This window comes from Muscardinus avellanarius (genome assembly GCF_963383645.1).
Source record: "Muscardinus avellanarius genome assembly, chromosome: 13".
In the NCBI taxonomy this organism is placed as follows: domain Eukaryota; kingdom Metazoa; phylum Chordata; class Mammalia; order Rodentia; family Gliridae; genus Muscardinus; species Muscardinus avellanarius.
The window spans coordinates 5,475,879-5,496,934 of NC_137799.1; the positions used below are offsets into that span (position 1 = coordinate 5,475,879).

Below are 21,056 nucleotides of genomic sequence, written 5' to 3' on the forward strand. Positions count from 1 at the left end.
GCCCCGAAGCCCTCCTGGCTCACCTTCCACACCCCAGGAGATCTGGACAGCAAGCAGCTGCCACTCAGGGCCCTGGCGTGCCCGCCTTCCCTCCAGAGCCGCACCACCTCCATCCCCGTCCCCCTGGGACTTGCGGCTGTCATTCAGCCACCTGGAACTCCCCAATGACACCCGAGCGCACACCCGTGCTTGTGTGGTGCTGGGGGATGTGCCCAGGGTGCACTGCCACTGAGCCCCACCCTAGCCCTAACGTGGAAGTAGGCTCTTGTAAGTTGCCGATGCTAGCAGTCCTGCCTCAGCTCCCAAGTTGCCAGGACCAGGGTGTGTGCGCTGCACGCCCTGCCTTCTGTGGCTCTCTTTTGGATACCGCCCCGTGCTGAGCCCAGGGTGGTCTCCGTGGCCCGCGCCGCTGCTGTCTGCAGCCCTCACCTGCACAGGTGGTCGCTGGCGTGCTGCAGGACGAGCGGGAGCAGGAGGATCTGGAAGGTGAGCGCGGGCAGGTAGTGGTAGAGGAAGAGCGTCTTCTCCATCATGAAGAAGGGCAGGTAGTTCAGGGCCCAGCCGCCGGCACACACGGCCCCGGCCAGCACCCAGCGCTTCCAGGCGTCTGTGGGGAGGGAGGGCGGGCGGGCGCTCCTCAGCAGGTGCCACCGGGCTCCGCCAGGCACGCTCAGACCCTCGGTGCCAAGCTCCTCCCCACCCTCCCACTCTCTGGGAGGGAGAATGGGCTGTCTATAGCATCCTCCCTGGTCCTCACACCCCACTCAGTGCTCCCTGGGCCCTGGGAGGCCAGGCCCAACCTGCATGCCAGCCTCAACATCCCTGCCAGCATGCCATGCCTGCCGCAGGCAGATCTCCTCCAGCCAGGGCCAGCCTGGCCTCACCTGTCCATCAGCCCAGCGTTGCGTGAGGTCACTGGGAGAAGGGGTGGGCTTCCAGACACGAGCAGAGGCCGCACAGGTGCCAGGCCGCTCCCACCCATCTGTGGGGCTCCAGGCGCCCACCCTGCACTGGCAGGCTTCCTATTCTAGTCAGGCGTCCTATTCTAGTCAGGATGGTTTCGAGTGTGGTTGCGCCAGGTGCAGCAACCTGGCCCCGAGTGCGCCTGGGACTGCGCTGCTCCGCGGGCAGGCACGCGGAGGCTGGGAAGCAGCCTGCCCACACACTGCTCAGGGGAGACTCCTCTACCCAAGCCTCCACCTGTGGCTCCTGGGAGCCAAACTTACTCAATTCCCTCCCTGCAGAAGCAGAGCTGGGCCTGAGGGCCAGGGCTCCAGCAGGTGGGGCTGTCACCTAAGTACTGACCCTCAGGGAGGTCGTAGATGTCCCGCCGCCGTCGGAGCAGGTACCAGCAGAAGAGCAGGAGGTAGGCCACCGTGGCGAGGCTGGCCGAGGCCCAGATCACAATGTTCCCAAGCAGGTGGATTTGAGCCTGAAAGCGTACGGCAGCCACTGTCAACCCCCTGCCCCTGCGCAGAGGGAGCCACAGCAAAGGACCAAGCAGGCGCTCTACATTCAGCAAACAGTTCAAATAACACCCGGGGAGGCGGGGCGCGGTGGTGCACACTTGCAATCTCAGCTGCTGAGGAGGCAGAGGCTGGAGGATCTCAAGTTGGAGGCCAGCCTGGGTAACTTAGCAAGAACCTGTCTGAAAAATAAAAAGGGGCTGGGGCGTAGCTCAGTGGCAGGGCCCTGGGTTCCATCACCTGCACTGCAGTCAAAAAGCAACCACACGGGAACATCCCGGCGTCCTCCAGACACATCCCTGATCTGGTCATACCCCTGCTCAATGAGGCCCTTTCTAGGAAAGTGCTAACACCGTTTCATAAACTAAAACTGAAAACTAGGAGAAAATGAGACGTGTGTGTTGGGGAGTGAACCCAGAGTGCTATGCACGTTAGGAATGAGTTCCACCTCTTAAATACACCCAGGCCTCAGACACTTTTGGTTCTCTCTGAGATGGTATCTCACCAAAATTACCCAGGCTGACCTCAAACTTGAAAGCCTCAGCCCCGAGGAGCTGGGATTACAGGCGTGCACCACCATTCCCAGCTTGAGAGTCAGTGCCCCCCCCCACTCTTTCTTTCTTCCTTCCTTCCTTCCTTCCTTCCTTCCTTCCTTTCTTTCTTTCTTTCTTTCTTTCTTTCTTTCTTTCTTTCTTTCTTTCTTCTTTTTGTAGTGCTGGGGGTTGAATCCAGGGCATTCTACCTCTGAGCTACCCCTAACCTATCTTATTATTTTGGAACAGGGTCTCACTAAGTTGCAGAGGGCCTACGTTACTGAGGTGATCGTGAACTGCGATCCTCTTGTCTCAGTGAAATTCATTTTTTAACGATAGGGTTATTCACAGAAAGATAAACGTTCTCACAGCACCGCTTGGGTGGAAACGTGGGTTTGCCCTGCGGGCTCTCTAGCGACTTGAGCGAGGAGCGACGAGCTCGCGTTCTCAGCCGCGCAGGGCTATTTTCTGAGCACGGACGGTGAGCGGCCCTACCGTGCTTTCTTTCTGTGTAAAGACAATACATGCAGCGCTGGGCACTGGCAGCTCGGCTGCTGGGCGGCACAGGGCCTGAACATAGGCGCATTCCACCACCGTCCTATTTTATTTTTGCTAAGCAAGAGGGTCTTGCTAAGTAAGTTGCTGAGGCTGGCCCTCAACCCATCATCCTCCCACCTCAGTCTCCCAACTACAGCCTGGTGACACCGTGCCTGGCTAGAAAATATTTTAAAAACAACTTCTGCCAGGAAAAGGCACCAATAAACTCCCACGTGTAACAAAGCTGGGCTTCCTTTGATAGGCAGATTGCCACAGCCCGAGCCCCAGGCTCCCAGCATCCTGGGCCTTGGCTAGGATCAGCTTTGGAGAAACCTAGGGCCCTACAGGACGCACGGCTGTCCTGCTGCCAGAGGGACCCCACGCAAGGGCCGCGCCATGCCCGCCAGCCGCCGTGGCTCCTTACGCTGGTCCTGGGGTGCAGCCAGTAGGCGACGCTGGTGTCCAGGGTGAGCCACTCCAGCGGGGTGGAGCTGTACTTGTGCTCCGTGTCTTCGCTACTCAGCGTCAGCATCCTCCACTGGAACAGAGCAGAGGCCTCAGCTCCCCGCGAGTCAGGGGCTGGCGCACGCGGGTCCTCCACAAGTGTCAGAGCAGGCCGCCGCCCCTTGCGCGTGGACCGCCCAACTTCAAGTTGAGCTGGACGCAGCAGAGGTGGTGACCAGGTGTGCAGCGGCGCTCGGCCAGCAGCCTGCACTGGAACCCTGGCTGTGGGCTCGGGGGGGAGGCCCCGCGCAGAGGCCCCAGCACCTCCTCTGGAGAGGAGCGCATACCCAGCGCCCTGAGCGTGTCTCAGGCACACACCGTCTGTCCTCACTACCCTCCTCCAGCACTTGGTGAGTGGAGCAACCTGGCGGCCATCGCAAGGCCACACTTAGGCTGAAACTCCTTGTCCCCGACTAAGGCCAAAGGGATGGGCCACAGGGTTACACTCGCCACTCGAGCTGGGGAGAGCGGGGCCGCTCATGCTGCCTGAGTCTGAGGTCCTGACTAGACGCTGGAGCTCAGCAGACCAGCCTCCTACGGGGCGGAGACGCGCCTGCCTGCCTGCGGGCTCCGACCCCCGCCGTCACCTGCAGTTCTGAGAACCGGGCCATGAAGCTGAGGTTCCTGCTGATGTCCACCTGGGTAGGCGAGTGCAGCTCCAGCTCCCTCTCTCTCTGCTCCTGGCCTAGGAGGACATGAAAGCAACAAACACAGGCGCTACCGGTGTGGCAGAGAGCTCGGGGTCCTGCCTTTTTCTTTTTTGAGGTACTGGGGATGGAAGCCAGGGGCACTCTACCTCCCAGCTATACCTCCAGCCCTGTTTTTTATTCTTTATTTTGAAACAGGGTCTCACTGAGTTGCAGAGGGCCTCACTAAGTAGCTGAGGCTGTCCATGAACCATGATCCTCCGGTCTCGGCCTCCCAAGTCCTGGGATCGCAAGCGTGCACCACCACGCCTGGCTGGGCCCGCTTTTCTAACCACATAGCGGTATTTCGTTAAACTGCATTGCTACGTGTGGTTTTCCCTCCATATCCCAAGCTCCCCTTTTCCTGGTCAGAGAGCTCTGCTCACACCCGCGGCCCCAGGTCACTGTCTGGCGCTGAGAGACTCCCGGCAGCCCCAGGCTTGCCCCCGCGCCGCCCCCCGCCGGCGCCACTCACTTTGGCCGTACCGGTGCTCCTCCACGTTCCACAGCATGCTCTCGTGGTGGCCCCGCGACAGCTTCTCCCCCACGACCTCCAGCTGCCGAAACCCCCAGTCCGGGAGGTGTGCCCCACTCAGCTGGCAAAACCGAGGAAGAAGGGGTGATGGGAAAGCCGACCGGCGGGCTCAGCGCCAGCACGGCCTGTGGGACACCCCAGGTCAGACGTCCCCGTGGGAGCGCCCTGGTAGGACTGCATCCTGAGAAGTCACAAAACCTCCTCACTGCAGCAGGGCAGTGACTTAACTACTGTCCCGCAAAGGCGCTGCAGGGCCTGAGGAGCTCGGGGAGCGGGCCGGCGAGGGGGCCTGCGGCAGGCCGGGCAGCTGCAGTGGCGGCACACCTTCAAGATGGCGGACGTGTTCACGTGCACAAAGCGCACCTCCGACAAGATGGTCTTCCAGACGTCTCTCTCTGACTCTCTGTTCACGATGTCCTGCAGAAACAAGTCCTGTTGGCCTGGGCCTGGGTCTGCCCCCCGGCCTGCGAGACTCAAACAAAACCAGCGCGGGGCCAGTGCCTCGTCTTTTCACATCCTCTTAAATGGAAACAAAGAGCAGTCACCAAGCAATGAAACTGACGTGGGGAGCCGGCGGGACAGGCACGCTCGGAACCCTAGGACGGAAGAGGCCGAGGCGGAGCACGGCAGGTTCTCAGCCAGCCTCGGCCACTGAGTGAGGCTTTGTTTCAAAATAAGGAATAAACAGGGCTGGGTGTAGCTCAGAGGGAGAATGAATGCCACGGTTCAATCCCCAGTACTGGACAAAGAAAGCAAAGAACAGGGGTCTGAACTGAGGGGTCGGGGAGTGCGGCTCCACGGGCACTCCTCCCATCCCAGACAGCCCGGCCTGTGGCCAGCAGAGGCCCCGCGGAAGGCGGGCTGCACGCAGAGGATGCCGCCAGAGACCAAAGGCCTGCCGAGCTTCCGCGGCCGGCTTGGAGAGCCGCGGCCGGCCAGTCCTCAGTCCTTCCCTGGACGACGCAAAGCTCAGATGGAGGTCGGCCGTGCCTCTGGGAGGGGCCCTCGCTGGGTGGCGATCAGGGCATCACGGCCCAACACAGCGGCCTCACTGTGGCCCCAAGACGTCACAGAGCTCGTGTTCCCCATTTGAATGACCACACCCAGAGAACCCCAGAGGCTGAGCCGCAGTCCAGGGCGCCTCCAGGGCAGCCTCCTCCCAGCTCCATCAACATGGAGCGGGCAGGCGGTGCTAAAGGGCCACGGGGCTGAACGGGGATCAACAGCCGAGCCATGAGCAACCAGATGGCAGAGAGGAATACTAGGCAGAGGGCCAGAGCGGGACTCCCGCGGGGAGAGCGACCCAGCAGGGGCTGGGGCACGGAGGGGAGGGCGGACACAGCACGCTCAAGTCAGCACGCAACGGCAAGAGGCGGAGTGCTGACTGCGCAGGGCCCCGCTCCGAGACCACAGGGTGGGCTGGCGGAAGCAGACTGAGCTACAGATCATTCGACCGCCAAGCAACACCCCGCCCTATTTTTTATTCTCTATTTTGAGCAGGGTCTCACTGACTTGCAGAGGGCCTCGCTAAGTAGCTGAGGCTGTCCATGAACCCTGATCCTCCGGTCTCAGCCTCCCGAATGCGTGCGCCACCACGCCCGGTTTCTTTCTTCCTCCTTCCTTCCCTCCTTCCTTCTTTCCTTCCTTCCTTTTTTTCTTTTATGGTACTGGGGATTGAACCCAGGGCCATTTTGCCTCTAAGCTATAGCCCATCTCTTTCTATACTTTGTTTTAAAACAGCGTCTTAGCCGGGCGTGGTGGCGCACGCTTGTCATCCCCGCGCTTGGGAGGCGGAGACAGGAGGATCGCGCAGGTTCGAAGACAGCCGCGCGCGCTGGCTTAGGAGACCCTGTTTCCAAAATGAAAATGTAAAAATAGGTCTGGGAGTGCAGCCCGGAGGTAGAAGGGCTTCCAGGAACCCCAGTACCACCAAAAAGAAAATAATAATAATAAAACAGCGTCTTAGCCGGGCGTGGTGGCACACGCTTGTAATCCCAGCTTTTGGGAGGCTGAGACTGGAGGATCGCGGTTTGTGGACTACTCAGCTACTTAGTGAGACCCTGTTTCAAAATAAAGAATAAAAAATTGGTCAGGCAGTGTAGCTTGGAGGTCAAATGCCTCTGGGTTCCATCCCCAGACCTGCAAAATAAATAAATAAATAAATAAATAAAATAAAACAGGGTCTTGCTAGGTTGCTGAGCCTCTCACTAAGTTGCTGAGGCTGGCCTCACACCTGTGATCCTCCTGCCTCAGCCTCCCAAGCACTGGGATTACAGGCATGCGCCACCATGCCTGGCTAGATGCTACTATTTCTTTAAGGGAGAAAAGTACTTTTCGGAACAAGGTGAGCTGAGCTGAAAGGACGCTGGCGCTGGGCTGGTCGCCACTACCTGAGTGTGCACCCACGGGAGCCGGCCACGAACCAGGCGCCGGCAAGGCAGCCGAGCCGTCCTGCTTCCAGGGGGAAGGTCACACCGAGGAGGCCTCTTCCAGGGATGATCTAAAATGACTGGGTGCACAACCCCGCTCTACCTTGGAACCAGTCAACCAAGCGCGTGAGGAAGGCACGGCTCCAAGGCCGGGGCCTCCTGTGCCCACGTGGCAGGGCTGTACACCAAGCGCAGCTAGACAGAGCGGCCTCCCATTGTGGGGTGAGCACGGAGGCTGGGGCTGCTTAGCTCGGCACCCTGCCATGTGGCCTTTCCCAGGAGACTTGGTTCAGGGAAAGGAGACCCCGGACCAGCCTCCTCGGGAAAATCCACGCTGACCCAGCCCCTCACAAGGCGCCTGTGGGTGTCCAGGCCGCGCACGGGACACAGCCCAACGCCAGGCAGGCCTGCACCTTGGCAGGCTCATTCCGTGCCGGGTGAGACTGCCCAGGGACCCCAGCTTCCGTGGAGGCGCAGCGGCTCTCTGCTTCCTGGGAAACGTCTCTGGCTTGCTTCAAGAGCAAAATCACGCTCCCACTTTACATCTGAATCAGAATGACCGGAAACGGCAGCAACACAGTGAGACTCTGTTTCCAAACAAAATATAATTGGCCTGGAGGTGAAGCCCGGCGTCGAAGGACTGGGTTCTCTCCCCGGTGCCACAAGAAAGAAAAAGCCTGGAAGGGCAGCTCTGAGCGCGCGCCCTCCCAACCACCCTCCCGCTGCCGGGTCTAGCACGGCCTGCGCAGCTCACCAGCCTCCAGAGGTTCTGGGCGGGCATGGAGACGTTATAGTCAATGTAGCAGGACACCTCCTGCGAGTGCGGGCTCAGCGGGGCCGCCACGTCGTGCCTGGAAGACAAAGGGACGCGGCGCGTTCCTCTAGGCCACTGCGTCCTGTTCTTTCTCTTTCTTTTCTTTTCTTTTTTTTTTTTTCAGTACTGGGGATGGACCCAGGGGCATTCCACCTCTGAGCTACACCCCAGCCCGATTTTTTATTCTTTATTTTGAAACGGTCTCACTGAGTTGCAGAGGGCCTCACTAAGTAGCTGTGGCTGGCCACGAACCATGATCCTCCTGTCTCAGCCTCCCGAATGCTGGGATTACAAACACGCACCACCAAGCCCAGCCTCTTCCTTCCTTCCTTCCTTTCTTTCGTGGTACTGGGGGTGGAACCCAGAAGCTTTCTACCTCCGGGCTATACTCCCAGACCTCTTTTATATTTTATTTGGAAACAGGGTCTCACTAAATAGCTGAGGCTGGCTTCGAACCTGTGTGATCCTCCTGTCTCGGCCTCCCAAGCGCGGGGATTATAAGTGTGCGCCACCACATCTGGCTTCTTTTTCTTTCTTTCGTTTTTATCCGAGTCATACCCTCTGCCCTATTTTTTAATTCTTTTAAAAAAAAATTTTTTTTTTGGTGGTACTGGGGTTCCTGGAAGCCCTTCTACCTCCGGGCTACACTCCCAGACCTATTTTATATTTTTATTTGGAAAATGGGTCTCTTAAGCTAGCACAGCTGGCTTCGAACCTGCACAAATCTCCTGTCTCCGCCTCCTAAGCGCGGGGATTACAAGCGTGCCCACCACACCCGGCGTCTATTCTTTATTTTTGAAACAGGTCTCACTAAGCTGAGGAGGGCCTAAGTAGCTGGAGCTGCCTGTGAACGCATCCTCTGGTCTCAGCTTCCCAAATGCTGGGATTACAAGTGTGTGACACCACGCTTGGCTTCTTTCTTTTCTTTTCCTTTCTCTCTTTCCTTCCTTCCTTCCTTCTTTCTTTCTTCCTTTTCTTTTCTTTCTCTCTTTTTTGTGGTACTGGGGATTGAACCCAGGGGTGTTCTGCCTCTAAGCTATGGCCCATCTCTTTCTATACATTGTTTTGAAACAGGGTCTTGCTAGGTTGCTGAGCCTCTCACTAAGTTGCTGAGGCTGGCCTCACACCTGTGATCCTCCTGCCTCAGCCTCCCAAGCACTGGGATTACAGGCATGCGCCACCATGCCTGGCTAGATGCTACTATTTCTTTAAGGGAGATAAGTACTTTTCGGAACAAGGTGAGCTGAGCTGAAAGGACGCTGGCGCTGGGCTGGTCGCCACTACCTGAGTGTGCACCCACGGGAGCCGGCCACGAACCAGGCGCCGGCAAGGCAGCCGAGCCGTCCTGCTTCCAGGGGGAAGGTCACATCGAGGAGGCCTCTTCCAGGGATGATCTAAAATGACTGGGTGCACACCTCCACTCCACCTTGGGACCAGCCAACCAAGCGCGCGAGGAAGGCACAGCTACAAGGCCGGGGTCTCCTGTGCCCGCATGGCAGGGCCGCTGGCTGTGCCCGGCTGGCCTGGGGCTGCAGTGTCATGCAGGCGCACCTGGCTACACACGTGAGTTGAACTCAAAGGCCAGTTCCTCCTCACTAATCATAGCTCTGCCCTGCCACATGCGCAGGCACTGCTCAGAGCAATCCAAGCCCACCTGTGCATGGGCAGCAGCGCGCCAGGCTCCTGATGCCATGAACAAAAGCAAAATCGCAGCCCGGTGCGGTGGCGCAGGCCTGTAACCCTAGTACTTGTACATGGGAGGCTGAGACAGGAGGAGGCAAGTTGTAGGCAGGTCACTTAGAGAGACCTTGTTTCAAAACAAAAAAAGGTAAAAGGGCTGGGGATGTAGGTTGGAGGTAGAATGCCCCTGGAGTCAATCCTCAGGAAAGGAAGAAGGAAGGAAGGAAGGGTGGGCGGCGGGCAACAGGGTCCAAGAAGCAGCCTTCTGATGAGGTGGCCCGAGCTGACCCTTAAATTAAGCACGTGGTGGGGCTGGTGGACTGAGTCTGAGAACGCTCCAGCAGGGAGCCCTGAGGGCTGCCCTCAGTCATCTGGGCCTGGCAGGGAGGTCGGGATGGGGGTGAAACATGCCAGCAGAGTCACAGGGACCTCTGCTGGGGAGACCTGGGGGAGACAGGACACGGGGAGTGGCCTGAGGGCTGCATGTCCTGGGGTGGAGGCAGGTCAGGACTTGCACGGGGAGGGGACCTGGCTGGGATGTGGAAGCGGTGGAGACAGACACCCTCAGGGTCAGTTCTAAAGGTCAGGACAACGGGAGAGCTGATGGAAGCCTAGAATGGGAGAGGGAGCGGGCAGGCTTGCAGGAGGCTGCCTGAGAGCCCGGCTCTGAGCAGGGCGCCGTGGGGACAGGGCAGCTGTGGCGGGACGTGGCCTCCTGGGAGAGGCTGGGTTCCAGATGTGAACCCCGGAGAAGCAGCCTCCCGAGAAGTCGGGTGATGAGAGACAGAGCCCGGTGGCATCTGTGCGGGTAGGGGTGCAGAGGCGAGGACCCCAGCCCAGGCACGTAGGGCACAGGCGGGGTGGGGGCGAGTGAGGCTCCGAGCGCAGGTACTCACGTGTTGAGCAGGCGGGCGGTCATGCCGTGCACCAGCTGCACCACGTCCCCGTGCCGCACGGACCTCGGAGGGCTGTGCACCTCCAGCTGATGCCTGGGGACGACACGGTGCTGTCAGCTGGGGCCTGCTTGGGGCCCGCGAGCCAGCGTGGAATCGGCAGCGCCCATCTCTGCACCTCTACAGGGGGCTTCACGTAGAGGCAGACTTTTATTTAAACTCTTCCTGAAAGCTGAGGTCCTTTTTTTTCTTTTGCAGTATTGAGGATTGAATGCAGGGGCATTCTACCTCTGAGCTATAACCCCAACCATACTTTTTATACTTTTCGTATTCTTCTAAGTTGCAGGGGGTCTCCTTATGTGAGATTCTCCTGTCTCAGCCTCCCAAGTACTGGGATTACAAGTGTGCGCAGCCACGCCGACTCTAAGGTCCCTTTTCAAACTGTTAAAGGTACACACACGTGGTTGTGGCATACGCCTGTAATCTCAGTACTTGGGAAGTTGAGATAGGGGAATTGCAGGCTCAAGGTCAGTGTCAGCAACTTACTGAGGCTTTCAGCAACTTAGCAAAACCTTGTTTCAAAAAAAACAAATAAAGGGCTGGGAGTGTAGACTGGTACTTTTTTCTTTGTGGTGCTGAGAATTGAACCCAGGGGCATTCTACCTCCAAGCTATACTCCCAGCCGGAATTTTTATTCTTTACTTTGAAACAGGATCTAAGTTGCAGAGGCCTTACTAAGTGGCTGAGGCTGGCCATAAACCCGCGATCCTCCAATCTCAGCCTCCCAAATACTGGGATTACAAGTGTGTGCCACCACACCCAGCTTCCATCCCCAGGACTTAAAAAAAAAAAGCCAAAGTGGAGTCTGCAGCCATCATCACGCCTGTCTACGAGTGCTACAGTGGTGTACCGTGCTGCCAAGAACGTCTTCTAATAGGTAGACTGCAGCTCCTGTCCACCCAGCAAAAGCATTCAGAGCCTGAGAAGTCCCAGGCACTGGGCGGGGCGCTGAGCACATGGCTGGGTGAGCCAGGTGGTGGCCGCTGGTCTCCCCTTGCTGTGGCGGCAAGCGGAAAAACAGACGCCAGCAAGGAATCACTGATCAAACCAGCGGCTGCTGGATAATGGGCAGAGGAAGCCGGGGGTGGCGACAGCAGGGGGCCTTGGGAGCCCCAGGGAGCTGACCTGCATGTTCTGAGCAAGGGCCAGCGGGCAGGAGGTCCTTGCATGGGCTTGGGAGGGGCTGGGCAGGAGTGCCCTGAGACAGGCCCCCAGGGCTGCAGACACGCGGGTGGGAGCACAGGGTGGAGGTCCGCTGTCAGTGGAGGCAGGACCTGGATGTTCAGGGTCTCTTTGCAAGCAGAGCCCATAGTCCCGCATGTGGGCATGTGGGCGTGAGCGGGAAAGGCCTCCCCAAAGCCGAGCAAGGGGATGCCATTTTCTTTTTTTTTTTTTTTTAATTGATTTTTTATTTTTTTGGTGGGTCTGGGGATGGAACCCAGGGGCGTCTGACCTCCAAGCTACACCCCCTGCCCTATTTTTTTATTCTTTGAGAAAGGGTCTCACTAAGTTGCGGAGGGCCTCACGAAGTAGCTGAGGCTGTCTGAGAACCGCGATCCCCCAGTCTCAGCCTCCCGAATGCTGGGATTACAAGCGTGCGCCACCACACCCGGCTAGATTGTTGATTGTTTTTGTCTTTTGGTGGTAGGAGGGATGCCCTCCGCTCGGCAGCAGGGCAGGTGTTCTGGGGTTCCAGGCTGAATAAGCTGCGGAGAGGACACAGATGGAGCTGGGGCCGGGACCCGCACTCACCTCCTGGGATCCTTCACTATCCACCAGTTGTTGACGTCTTTGAAGGGGTAACAGGTCACTTGCTGCTGGTGGGAGCTGCCCCGGCCGTTCTCATATCTGCACGAGGAAGTCAACAAGGGTGTACCTGGCAGTGGTCAGCACAGGGCCCACAGGCTGTGGCCCACGGCTTCTGTGGAGGGACTGAGGAGGACAGCCCAGTGAGGAGCTCAGGGCTGAGCCACGTCCGGGGTCTGACTCCCGGGGCCACAGGGCATGGAGAGCAGTGCTGGTGTAGGAGATGCTGCCTGCCACCCGCCGACCCGCCGTGGCAATGGGGTCCAGGCGCCAGCTGCCCGCGCTCCCTGAACCTGCTCTCGACAGCGGGAGCTGCCACCACAAGCCAACGGTGCAAAACAGAGCACTGTGTGACCTCGCTCTGCTTACATCATGGGGTAGGTGTTCTCGTGGGAATGCAGCCAGCAGGGCACGGGCTTGCCAGAGACGCTCCTCAGAGTGACCTGGGACCCGAAGGCCACCTCCAGGGGCTGGCCCTGGGTGATGCGGGCCAGTCCCCCCTACGACAGACAGAAAGGGCCGCGGGTGAGGGGAGCGCGGGGCTACACGAGCCGGACTCCCAGACAGCCACCCTCCGAGGGTGACGATCGAGCAGGGCACAACTCACACGCATGCTGTCCTGCCGTGTGTGTGTGTGTGTGTGTGTGTGTGTGTGTGTGTGTGAGAGAGACACACTCACACACACACACACACACACACACTGGGGATGCAATCCAAGGCATTCCACCTCTGAGCTCCACCCCAGCCCTATTTTATTCTTTATTTTTTTGTGGTACTGAGAATTGAACCCAGAGGCAGTCTACCTCTGAGCTACACCCCCAGGCAGATTTTATTTCTTATTTGGAAACAGGGTCTCACTAGTTTAATCAGCGTCTCGTGAGGCTGTCCTTGAACCTGCGATCCTCCTGTCTGCCTCCCAAGTACTAGGATTACAAGTGTGTGCCACCACGCCCGGCTCCTGCTCTCACACTTGAAGTCATCGCCGGTGCTCCCCGAGTGCATGCTGCCAGGGGCCAGCACTCAGCTCAGCCTTTACCAGCACCCTCACTGACCTCTTACAGCTGCTCTGTGAGACCCAGGAAAGACACTTATGTGTGTGTGTGTAGGTGGGGAGGCTCTGGGGATTGAACCCAAGGACCTCTGAGCTACACCCCCAGCCCTATTTTATTTTATTTATTTGAAACAGGGTCTGTTAAGGAGAGCATCACTTAGTTCCCTAGGCTGGCTTTGAACCTGTGATCTTCCTGTCTCAACCTCCCAAGTCCTGGGATTACAAACGTGTGCCACTATGCCCGGCTCTGCAAAGGCTTTATGGCAGATTATCCCTAATCTGAAAATCTGAAATCCAAACTGCTCCAGTATCTGAAACTGTTTAAATATCATGTTGGCACTCAGAAAGTTTTGGACTCTGGATCGCTCTGGAGTAGGGATTCTCAACTTGTGACCTATTTGAAGGTCAGTATGAATGAATGCCAGGCTCGAGTCTCATGACCTTCCTGAAAGATATTTCAAATTGCCCAGGGTGCGTGGGACTTGACGTTAGGATGTTTTTGAGCAGGTCAGAGAATCCAAGAGAGCCAGCCCCTTCATTTTTCCATGTGGTCAGTATATACAGAATTCCTTTAGAAATACTGACATGGCTGCCTTATTTCTTTTTTTTTTTTTTTTTTGTGGTACTGGGGGTGGAACCCAGAGGCTTTCTACCTCCAGGCTATACTCCCAGACCTATTTTATACTTATTTGAAAACAGGGTCTCACTAAGTTGCTGAGAGCCTCACTAAGTAGCTGAGGCTGGCTTCGAACCTGTGCACTCCTCCTGTCTCAGCCTCCTGAGCGCGGGGATGACAAGCGTGCACCACCACGCCTGGCTGGCTGCTTCATTTCTTGATGTGACTTTTCCCTCTAGTGCTAACTTGATAACATTTAGACAGAAGACACTGAATCGGCCAGACATGGTGGTGTGCGCCTGTAATCCCAGTATGTGGGAGGCTGAGACAAGAGGTTGCAGGTGTGAAGCATCGGCAACTTAGTGAGACCCTGTTCCCAAATGAGGCAACGGCTCTGCCCCTGAGCTGCAGCTCAGCACACCCTGCTTCCAAATGAAAACCACGGGGCCAGGGGTACAGAGATAGAAGGCCCCTGGCTGGACCTGGCACCACACACACACACACACACACACACACACACACACACACACACACACACCAGGGGTACAGAGATAGAAGGCCCCTGGCTGGACCCGGCACCACACACACACACACACACACACACACACACACACACACACACACACACACACCAGGGGTACAGAGATAGAAGGCCCCTGGCTGGACCCGGCACCACCACACACACACACACACACACACACCAGCGGCCAGGAGACTGTGCCCCGGCCATCTGCCGCAGGTGGCAGCAGCAGCCACGTCTTACCTCCAAGCTGGCTTGAAAGGCACTCGACATGATTTGGTCGTGGGGCCCAGAGCGGTAGAGCAGCCTCAGGTGGACATAGAAGAACAGTAAATACATGATGACCGGGATGACCAGTAAAGCCACCGCTCTGGCCAGCAAGTGACAGAACACGCAGACCTGCAGGGGCGCAAGCTCGCTGAGCCCCTCTCCACGGAGGCTCATCCCCGGCCGACGTAGCCCCGGAGCCCCGCCCCACGCAGAGGCGCCCGCTGGCCGCGAGGCTGCCTGCCCTGCCCACCTGGAGCTTCCAGGACTCGGGTCTGGGCCACAAACGCGCCCGCGGGCAGTCCCGCCAGCCCCTCATGGCTGAATGCGGCTGTGATGTGGCACCTACATTTGACAAAGTCTGGTCTCCAATCAGGTGCCAGGCGTGGACGGCTGCGACACCCAGCACGAGCAGGTAGGTGAAGACGCCCATGTACTTGATGCTGGAAAGACGGGACTGAGTCAGGGACCTGGCAGCGGAGGGGCGCGCGCTGCCGGCAGGTGGCGCTACTCACCCGACGGCGCAGGAGCAGGCGGCCCCGCTCAGCATCAGCCAGGACCACTGGCACGGCGAGAAGGCGCTGGGAGGGGGCGAAGGACCGCGTCAGGGCAGGGCCGGGCGTGCTGGACACGCCAGGCTCTCTGGGCGGGCTCTCCCTACGAGCACCAGGCACAAAAGTGCATCCCCATCTCCCCGGCGTCCAGTTTGTCAAGAAGAATTTTTGTAGTAGGTTAAAATTACAGAAAAATGAGAATAAATGTATGAGGCCAACCCCAAAATGACTTGACCAAAAGGTATTTGGCAGGCAAGTCCTCAAAATAAAATGTATTACAGCCGGGCGTGGTGGCGCACACTTGTCATCCCCGCGCTCGGGAGGCTGAGACTGGAAGATGGCAGAGGTTCGAAGCCAGCCTCGGCTACTGAGTGAGGCTCTCAGCAACTTAATGAGACCCTGTTCCCAAATAAAGTATAAAATAGGTCTGGGAATATAGCTTGGAGGGAGAAAGCCCCTGGGTTCCACCCCAAGTACCACCCCCCCCCCAAGAAAAAAAATATATAATCAGAAACTCCCCAAGCTGGGCATGGTGGTGTAGGCCTGTAATGCCAGGGCTTGGGAGGCTGAGACAAGAGGATTGCAGGTTCAAAGCCAGCCTCAGCAACTTAGTGACACCCTGTTTCAAAATTAAGAATAAGCTGGATATGGTGGCGCCCGCTTGTAATCCCAGCATTCAGGAGGCGGAGACCAGAGGATGGCAGTTCGTGGACAGCCTCAGCTACTTAGTGAGGCCTTTTGCAACTCAGTAAGACCCTTTTTTAAAATAAAGAATTAAAAATAGGGCCAGGGGTGTAGCTCAGAGGTACAATGCCTCAGGGTTCCATCCCCAGTACAGAAAAAAAGAAAAGAAAAGAAAAGAAAAACAATATAGCTTCAAGACTGGCTCAGAAGTAAATGCCCCTGGCTTCCACCCCCAGTATGGAAAGAAAGAAAGAGTCCACCCAGAGTCCCTATCTCATAGACGGAGGGAGCCGGGCGGCACCCCGTACCTGTGTCTCTGGGAGTTGAAGAATTTCAGGTAGGAAAGCACAGCCAGCAGGTTAAAGAAGATCAGCAGGGACTCCAGGAGCATGAGCCTGGACTGGGTGATCAGGGCGTTCTCTGTGACACACGGAAGCTCATGTCAGGCCCAGCACGCGGGGACGACAGGCACGCCAGCAGGCAGCTGGCCCCAGACCCCGCACACCCACGTCCAGACGCTCACACGTTGACATATCCTCCTGAATACTTCTAAACATATCTACCTCAGCTCTACCCCAGCCCTATTTTATTCTTTAGTTTGAAACGGCCTCACTAAGTAGCTGAGGCTGGCCGCAAACCTGTTCTCCCCCTGCCTCAGCCTCCTAAGTGCTGGGAGCCCAGGTGTGTGTTGACTCTGCAGACGCAGGACCTTAAGACCCAGAAGTGCTTAATGGAGACAAACACAGCGACCCCCAGTGCCGCAGAACATGAACGCGTGAGTTCAGAAATAAGGAGGCTGGCAGGGCACAGGCAAATTCTTAGGTCTGAACAGCACCTCCTGACACTGTGTAAGTTTGGGCACGTCACTTAACTTTTATGAGCCCTTCTTTTCCTTATGTGCAGAAGTATACCGATGCTGTCGAGCTGCTGTGAATGTTAAAACATTAAATGGGCAAAGGACCTCATATACAGGGTCCTGCTAAGTTAGCACATGCTGGCCTCGAACCCGCGACCCTCCTGCCTCAACCACCCCAGTACTGGGATTAGAGCTGTGCACCACGGCGCTGGCTTCTCTTTTGGTTTGCTAGTCTAATTTTTCATTTGACTTAATTTCAACTGAGTCCTGGGAGGTGGTAGGAGGAGGGGAGGTTGTCAGCTAGCGACGCCCAGGCTGGATGGAGGCGCTCGGGCGCTGTGTCCCCTGGACCACTGCTGGCGGTTCCCCTTCTACACAGCCACACCTCCACTACTGGCAGTCTCCCCATAGTCCTGCAGCCCCGGGGCTCAGCCTGGGAGTGGGGCACAGCAGCGTCCGATCCGGAGGAACCAGATGTGCGCCAGATGTGCCGCGTGCCCCCAAGGCCATGACTTCTCCAAGCCTAAAGCTGAAACGTCAGTGCGACCCGTGCTCGGTTCTCGGCTGCACGATGCCAGGGCGGGGCGGGCCGGGCTCACCTATCAGCATCAGCAGGGCAGCCCCCATGGCGGCGCAGTGGGGAAAGCGGAGCTCCGACACTATCTGGTAGGCCATGGGGACCGACAGGGCCCCCGCGAGCGCCGGCAGCAGGCGCAGGGACCACACTGGCACGTTGCTGCTGTACTCTGGAAAGAAGGTCACACGGCAAGTCACTCAACTTTTATGAGCCCTTATTTTCCTTATTTGCAGAAGTATACCAATGTCGTAGAGCTCCGGTGAATGTTAAAACATTAAATGGGCAAAGGACCTCATATACAGGGTCCTGCTAAGTTAGCACATGCTGGCCTCGAACCCGCGACCCTCCTGTCGCCGCCACGGGCCCTAAGCCACCGTGTGTAGAACTGGGGATGGACCACGTCAGCGACTGCGTGTGCAAACATGGGTAAAGGCTTTGAAAGTGGATCTGAAGTTTTGTCTTTATTGTTGCTATTTAGAGACCAGGTATCGGTATATTTTTCAGACCAGCCTTGAAATCCTCGCCTCGAGTGATTCTGCTGCCACAGCCTCCTGAGTAGCTGGGATTACAGGTACACACGCCGTGCCCAGCTGCTCTGAAACGAGCGCCCTATAGTCAAGGATCCGGCTCTCACCCGGCATAGGAATGATGACTAAGAATTCTAAAGTTAATATTCGTCTATATTTGCCCCACCTGTTTCCAGAAGCTTTCTGGGTATCTACAAAAAGTAGGTTTATGAAATAATTACTGCACCTAAACACTAGACTTTTGCCAGACTTTTCAAGTCTGAATTTATGTGCAAATAATTTATCAGGTAAATAAATGACAACTGTTAATCTCTTATAAAAGTCATTATCTCTCCCACTATATACACATTAAGAAGACAAATTAAAATGATCTTTTACCTGCTCCAATTCTGTTCCACAGAAAGTTACCATCAAATCCTCCTAAATAACCTGAAACAGAAGATTCATTTCTTGCATATCGGGGCAAGCAATTCAGAAACAGATAAATAAAGACGTGGTGCCTGTGCTCCGGACATCTCACGGGTCAGCTGCCCACTTATCTGAGGGCCAGAAGGGCAGTGGCCTTCTCTAACTAACGAACCCTACCTCCCAAGGCCAGCAGCATGTGGCCTAGTGGTGGTCCACTGTCATCCAGAAAGAAGATCCGTTTCATATAAAAAGAGATGTACTGCCCATAATACACTTCATCAAAACTGGAAGAAAAAAAAAGCCACATTATATTCACCTAGAAATCTTAACTGTAGACAAGAGGAGTGAGGGTAAATACATTTCCACATGACTTTAGGTGAGTGACCAGCGAGGGTCCGTGGGGCTTTTACCCTAAGGTGCCCCATCCCCAAAGGTTCCGACACATGGACAGAATCATCCATCTACAGGGAGAGGGTAGAAAATCCACCAAGACCACCTAGCACTCAGGCCCCGACCACACAGGGACTCCACTCTCTCTCTTCTTTTTTTGGTACTGGGAGGTGAACTCAGGGGCATTCTACCACTGAGCCACACCCGCCTCACCCTTTTTATTTTATTTATTTATTTATTTATTTTTCTGGTACTGGGGGTAGAACCCAGGGGCTTTTCTACCTCTGGGCTATACTCCCAGACCTATTTTATATTTTATTTGGAAACAGGGTCTCACTAAGTTGCTGAAGCTTTGAAACTGTGTGATCCTCCTGTCCCAGCCTCCCAAGCGCTGAGATTACAAGCGTGCGCCACCATGCCCAGCCTTTTTATTTTTTAATTTGAAACACAGTAAGTAAGTAAGTAGCTGAGGCTGGCCTTGAACCTGTAATCCTCCTGCCTCAGGCCCCCAATTACTGGGATTACAGGCTTCCGCCACCGCACCTGCTATCTATCTAGTTTTCAACTTAGTATGTGCTACCGGCCACCTTACCAAAAGACCTCGTGGGACCCCAGCCGGCTACCAGCGCATGCCTACAGCTAGGAGCTAGAATCAGACCCAAAGACCCAACAAAACAACTGCGGGTAGGAAAGGAAGACATTACAGGATTCAAGTGCAGCCAAGCATTTTCACACAACTGGGGATACTTGCTGGTACCAAGAAAACCGGGCCAGTTTCTCAGATATAATCTATCTATATATTATTAACAATCCTGACTGCTGAGGGTAGTGGTGCACTCTTGTAATCCCGGTACTGGGAGGCTGAGAAAGGAGGACCACAGGTTCGAGTCCAGCCTCAGCTACTTAGTGAAACCCTCCGTGACTCAGTGAGACCCTGTTTCAAAATAAAGAATAAAAGAATAGAGCTGGAGATGTAGCTCAAAGGCAGGATGACTCTGGGTTCCATCCCTGGAATCACCAAAAAAAAAAAAAAAAAAAAAAGAAAAGAAATGAGGCTGAGTGTGTGAGTGTGCAGCTCAGAGATAGAATGCCTCTGGGTTCAACCCCCAGGACAACAAAACAAAACAAATCAAAGGGCTGAGGATGTAGCGTGAAGGCAAAATGCTCCCCAGTTCAATCCCCAGTAGCAAAATAATAATAGGAAAACTAAGACTGGTGCCCAGATTTCTTTCTACTGCACCCACTTAATGGGTTAAGTTTTCCTGCTATAGTGCAAGACCTAAAAGGTCTCTACAAGGGTCCTCCTGGGTACTAGTCTCACCCATACTGCCCACAATATCCATTGCCGAGAAGCCTAGAAATTCACTCTCCCATTTACATCTTTATTTATTTGTTTGTTTATTTTCAGAACTGGGGATAAAACCTAAGGGCATTCTACCTCTGGGCTACATTCCCAGCCCTTTATTTTTTTGAAACAGGGTCTCATTGAACTGCAGAGGGCCTCACAAAGTAGCTGAGGCTGGCCGTGAACCGCGAGCCTCCTGTCTCAGCCTCCCAAATGCTGGGATTACAAGCGTGCCCACCACGCCCGCCCGGCTCCATTTACATCTTTTAAAGAAGCACTTCCCCTGGGCATGGTGGCACACACCTGTAATCTCGGCCCTTGGAAGGCTGAGATAGGAGGAGCGTAGGTTTGAGGGCAGCCCCAATCATTTAGCAAGGTTCTCAGCAACCCAGCAAGGCTGTTTCCAAATAAGAAAGTAAAACAGGGCTGGAAATATAGCTCAGATTCAAGCTCAGATTCAAGCCCCAGCAACACACACACACACACACACACACACACACACACACACACACACACACACTTCCTCGGGGCTGGAACACAGCTCGGTGGTACAGCATTGGCCTCCTGCACACAGGTACAGGCTTAGATCCCCAGCAACAGGGTACTTCCTGCCGTAAACTACAGTTCTTCCTGCGTCTCCCAGCCCCCAGGAGCGCCAGGCTTACACCACCGCCCTCGGGTAGGAAAGCTGCCACAGCCTGCTCAGCAGCCCCATTCCAGTCAGAGCCACGACGTTCAAGTTGATGTGAGCCGTCACCACGATCGGGCGCTTCAAAATCTCCAGCATCCTGTAGGGAAGCAAGTTCCGGAGGACACCCTAAAGAGAAAGGCAGAACCGCAATCCTGAGGGGCCCCAAAGAGGCTGCAGAAAGGGTCCCAAGCCAGCCTGGCTCCAGGTGCGCCCAGGGAGGGCCACAGCGCAATGGGACGGGGTGAGAAAGTCGGACGGCGCTCTGGGGCATCCTTACAGGAACGCAGATCTCCGAGGACGGCACACTTGGGTGGGACTGCAGGATCTGGGCCTGGGCTCCGGCTTCAACGACTCATTCCACAGACCTCGGGGGCGCACCTGCTGGGAGCGAGGATACCTAGCCTGTGGCTGCAACTCCCCTGGCTCTGGGCGGACCTGGGGGGCCTGCAGCCCAGGGGCCTCCACCAGCCTTCTGGAGATCCCGTCCTGGGCTAGCAGCGCCTCGGGCCTCCCTCTCTTAACTGGAGGGTGAGTTGCTCTGGGGCTCCCCATTCTCCCGGGGCTGCATCTGGCTCCTGCAGACCCTCTGGTCTCCAAGACCCCGGGCCCCGCGTGGTTTCCTCGGCC

General features: G+C 56.3%; 1 protein-coding gene across 1 annotated transcript; it reads right to left on the reverse strand.

The window, feature by feature from the left end:
• Window positions 1-425: 425 nt before the first annotated feature.
• On the reverse strand, window positions 426-20,525 carry POMT1 (protein O-mannosyltransferase 1; the record flags this gene model as incomplete). Its single annotated transcript, XM_080709660.1, has 17 exons — window positions 426-607; window positions 1,306-1,432; window positions 2,961-3,074; window positions 3,628-3,725; window positions 4,202-4,322; window positions 4,586-4,678; window positions 7,445-7,541; window positions 11,890-11,985; window positions 12,313-12,443; window positions 14,374-14,529; window positions 14,747-14,840; window positions 14,913-14,978; window positions 15,944-16,055; window positions 17,091-17,237; window positions 17,974-18,024; window positions 18,181-18,287; window positions 20,404-20,525. The coding sequence occupies 17 exons, from the start codon at window positions 20,523-20,525 to the stop codon at window positions 426-428; spliced, it is 1,914 nt and encodes a 637-aa protein (XP_080565786.1).
• Window positions 20,526-21,056: the final 531 nt, after the last annotated feature.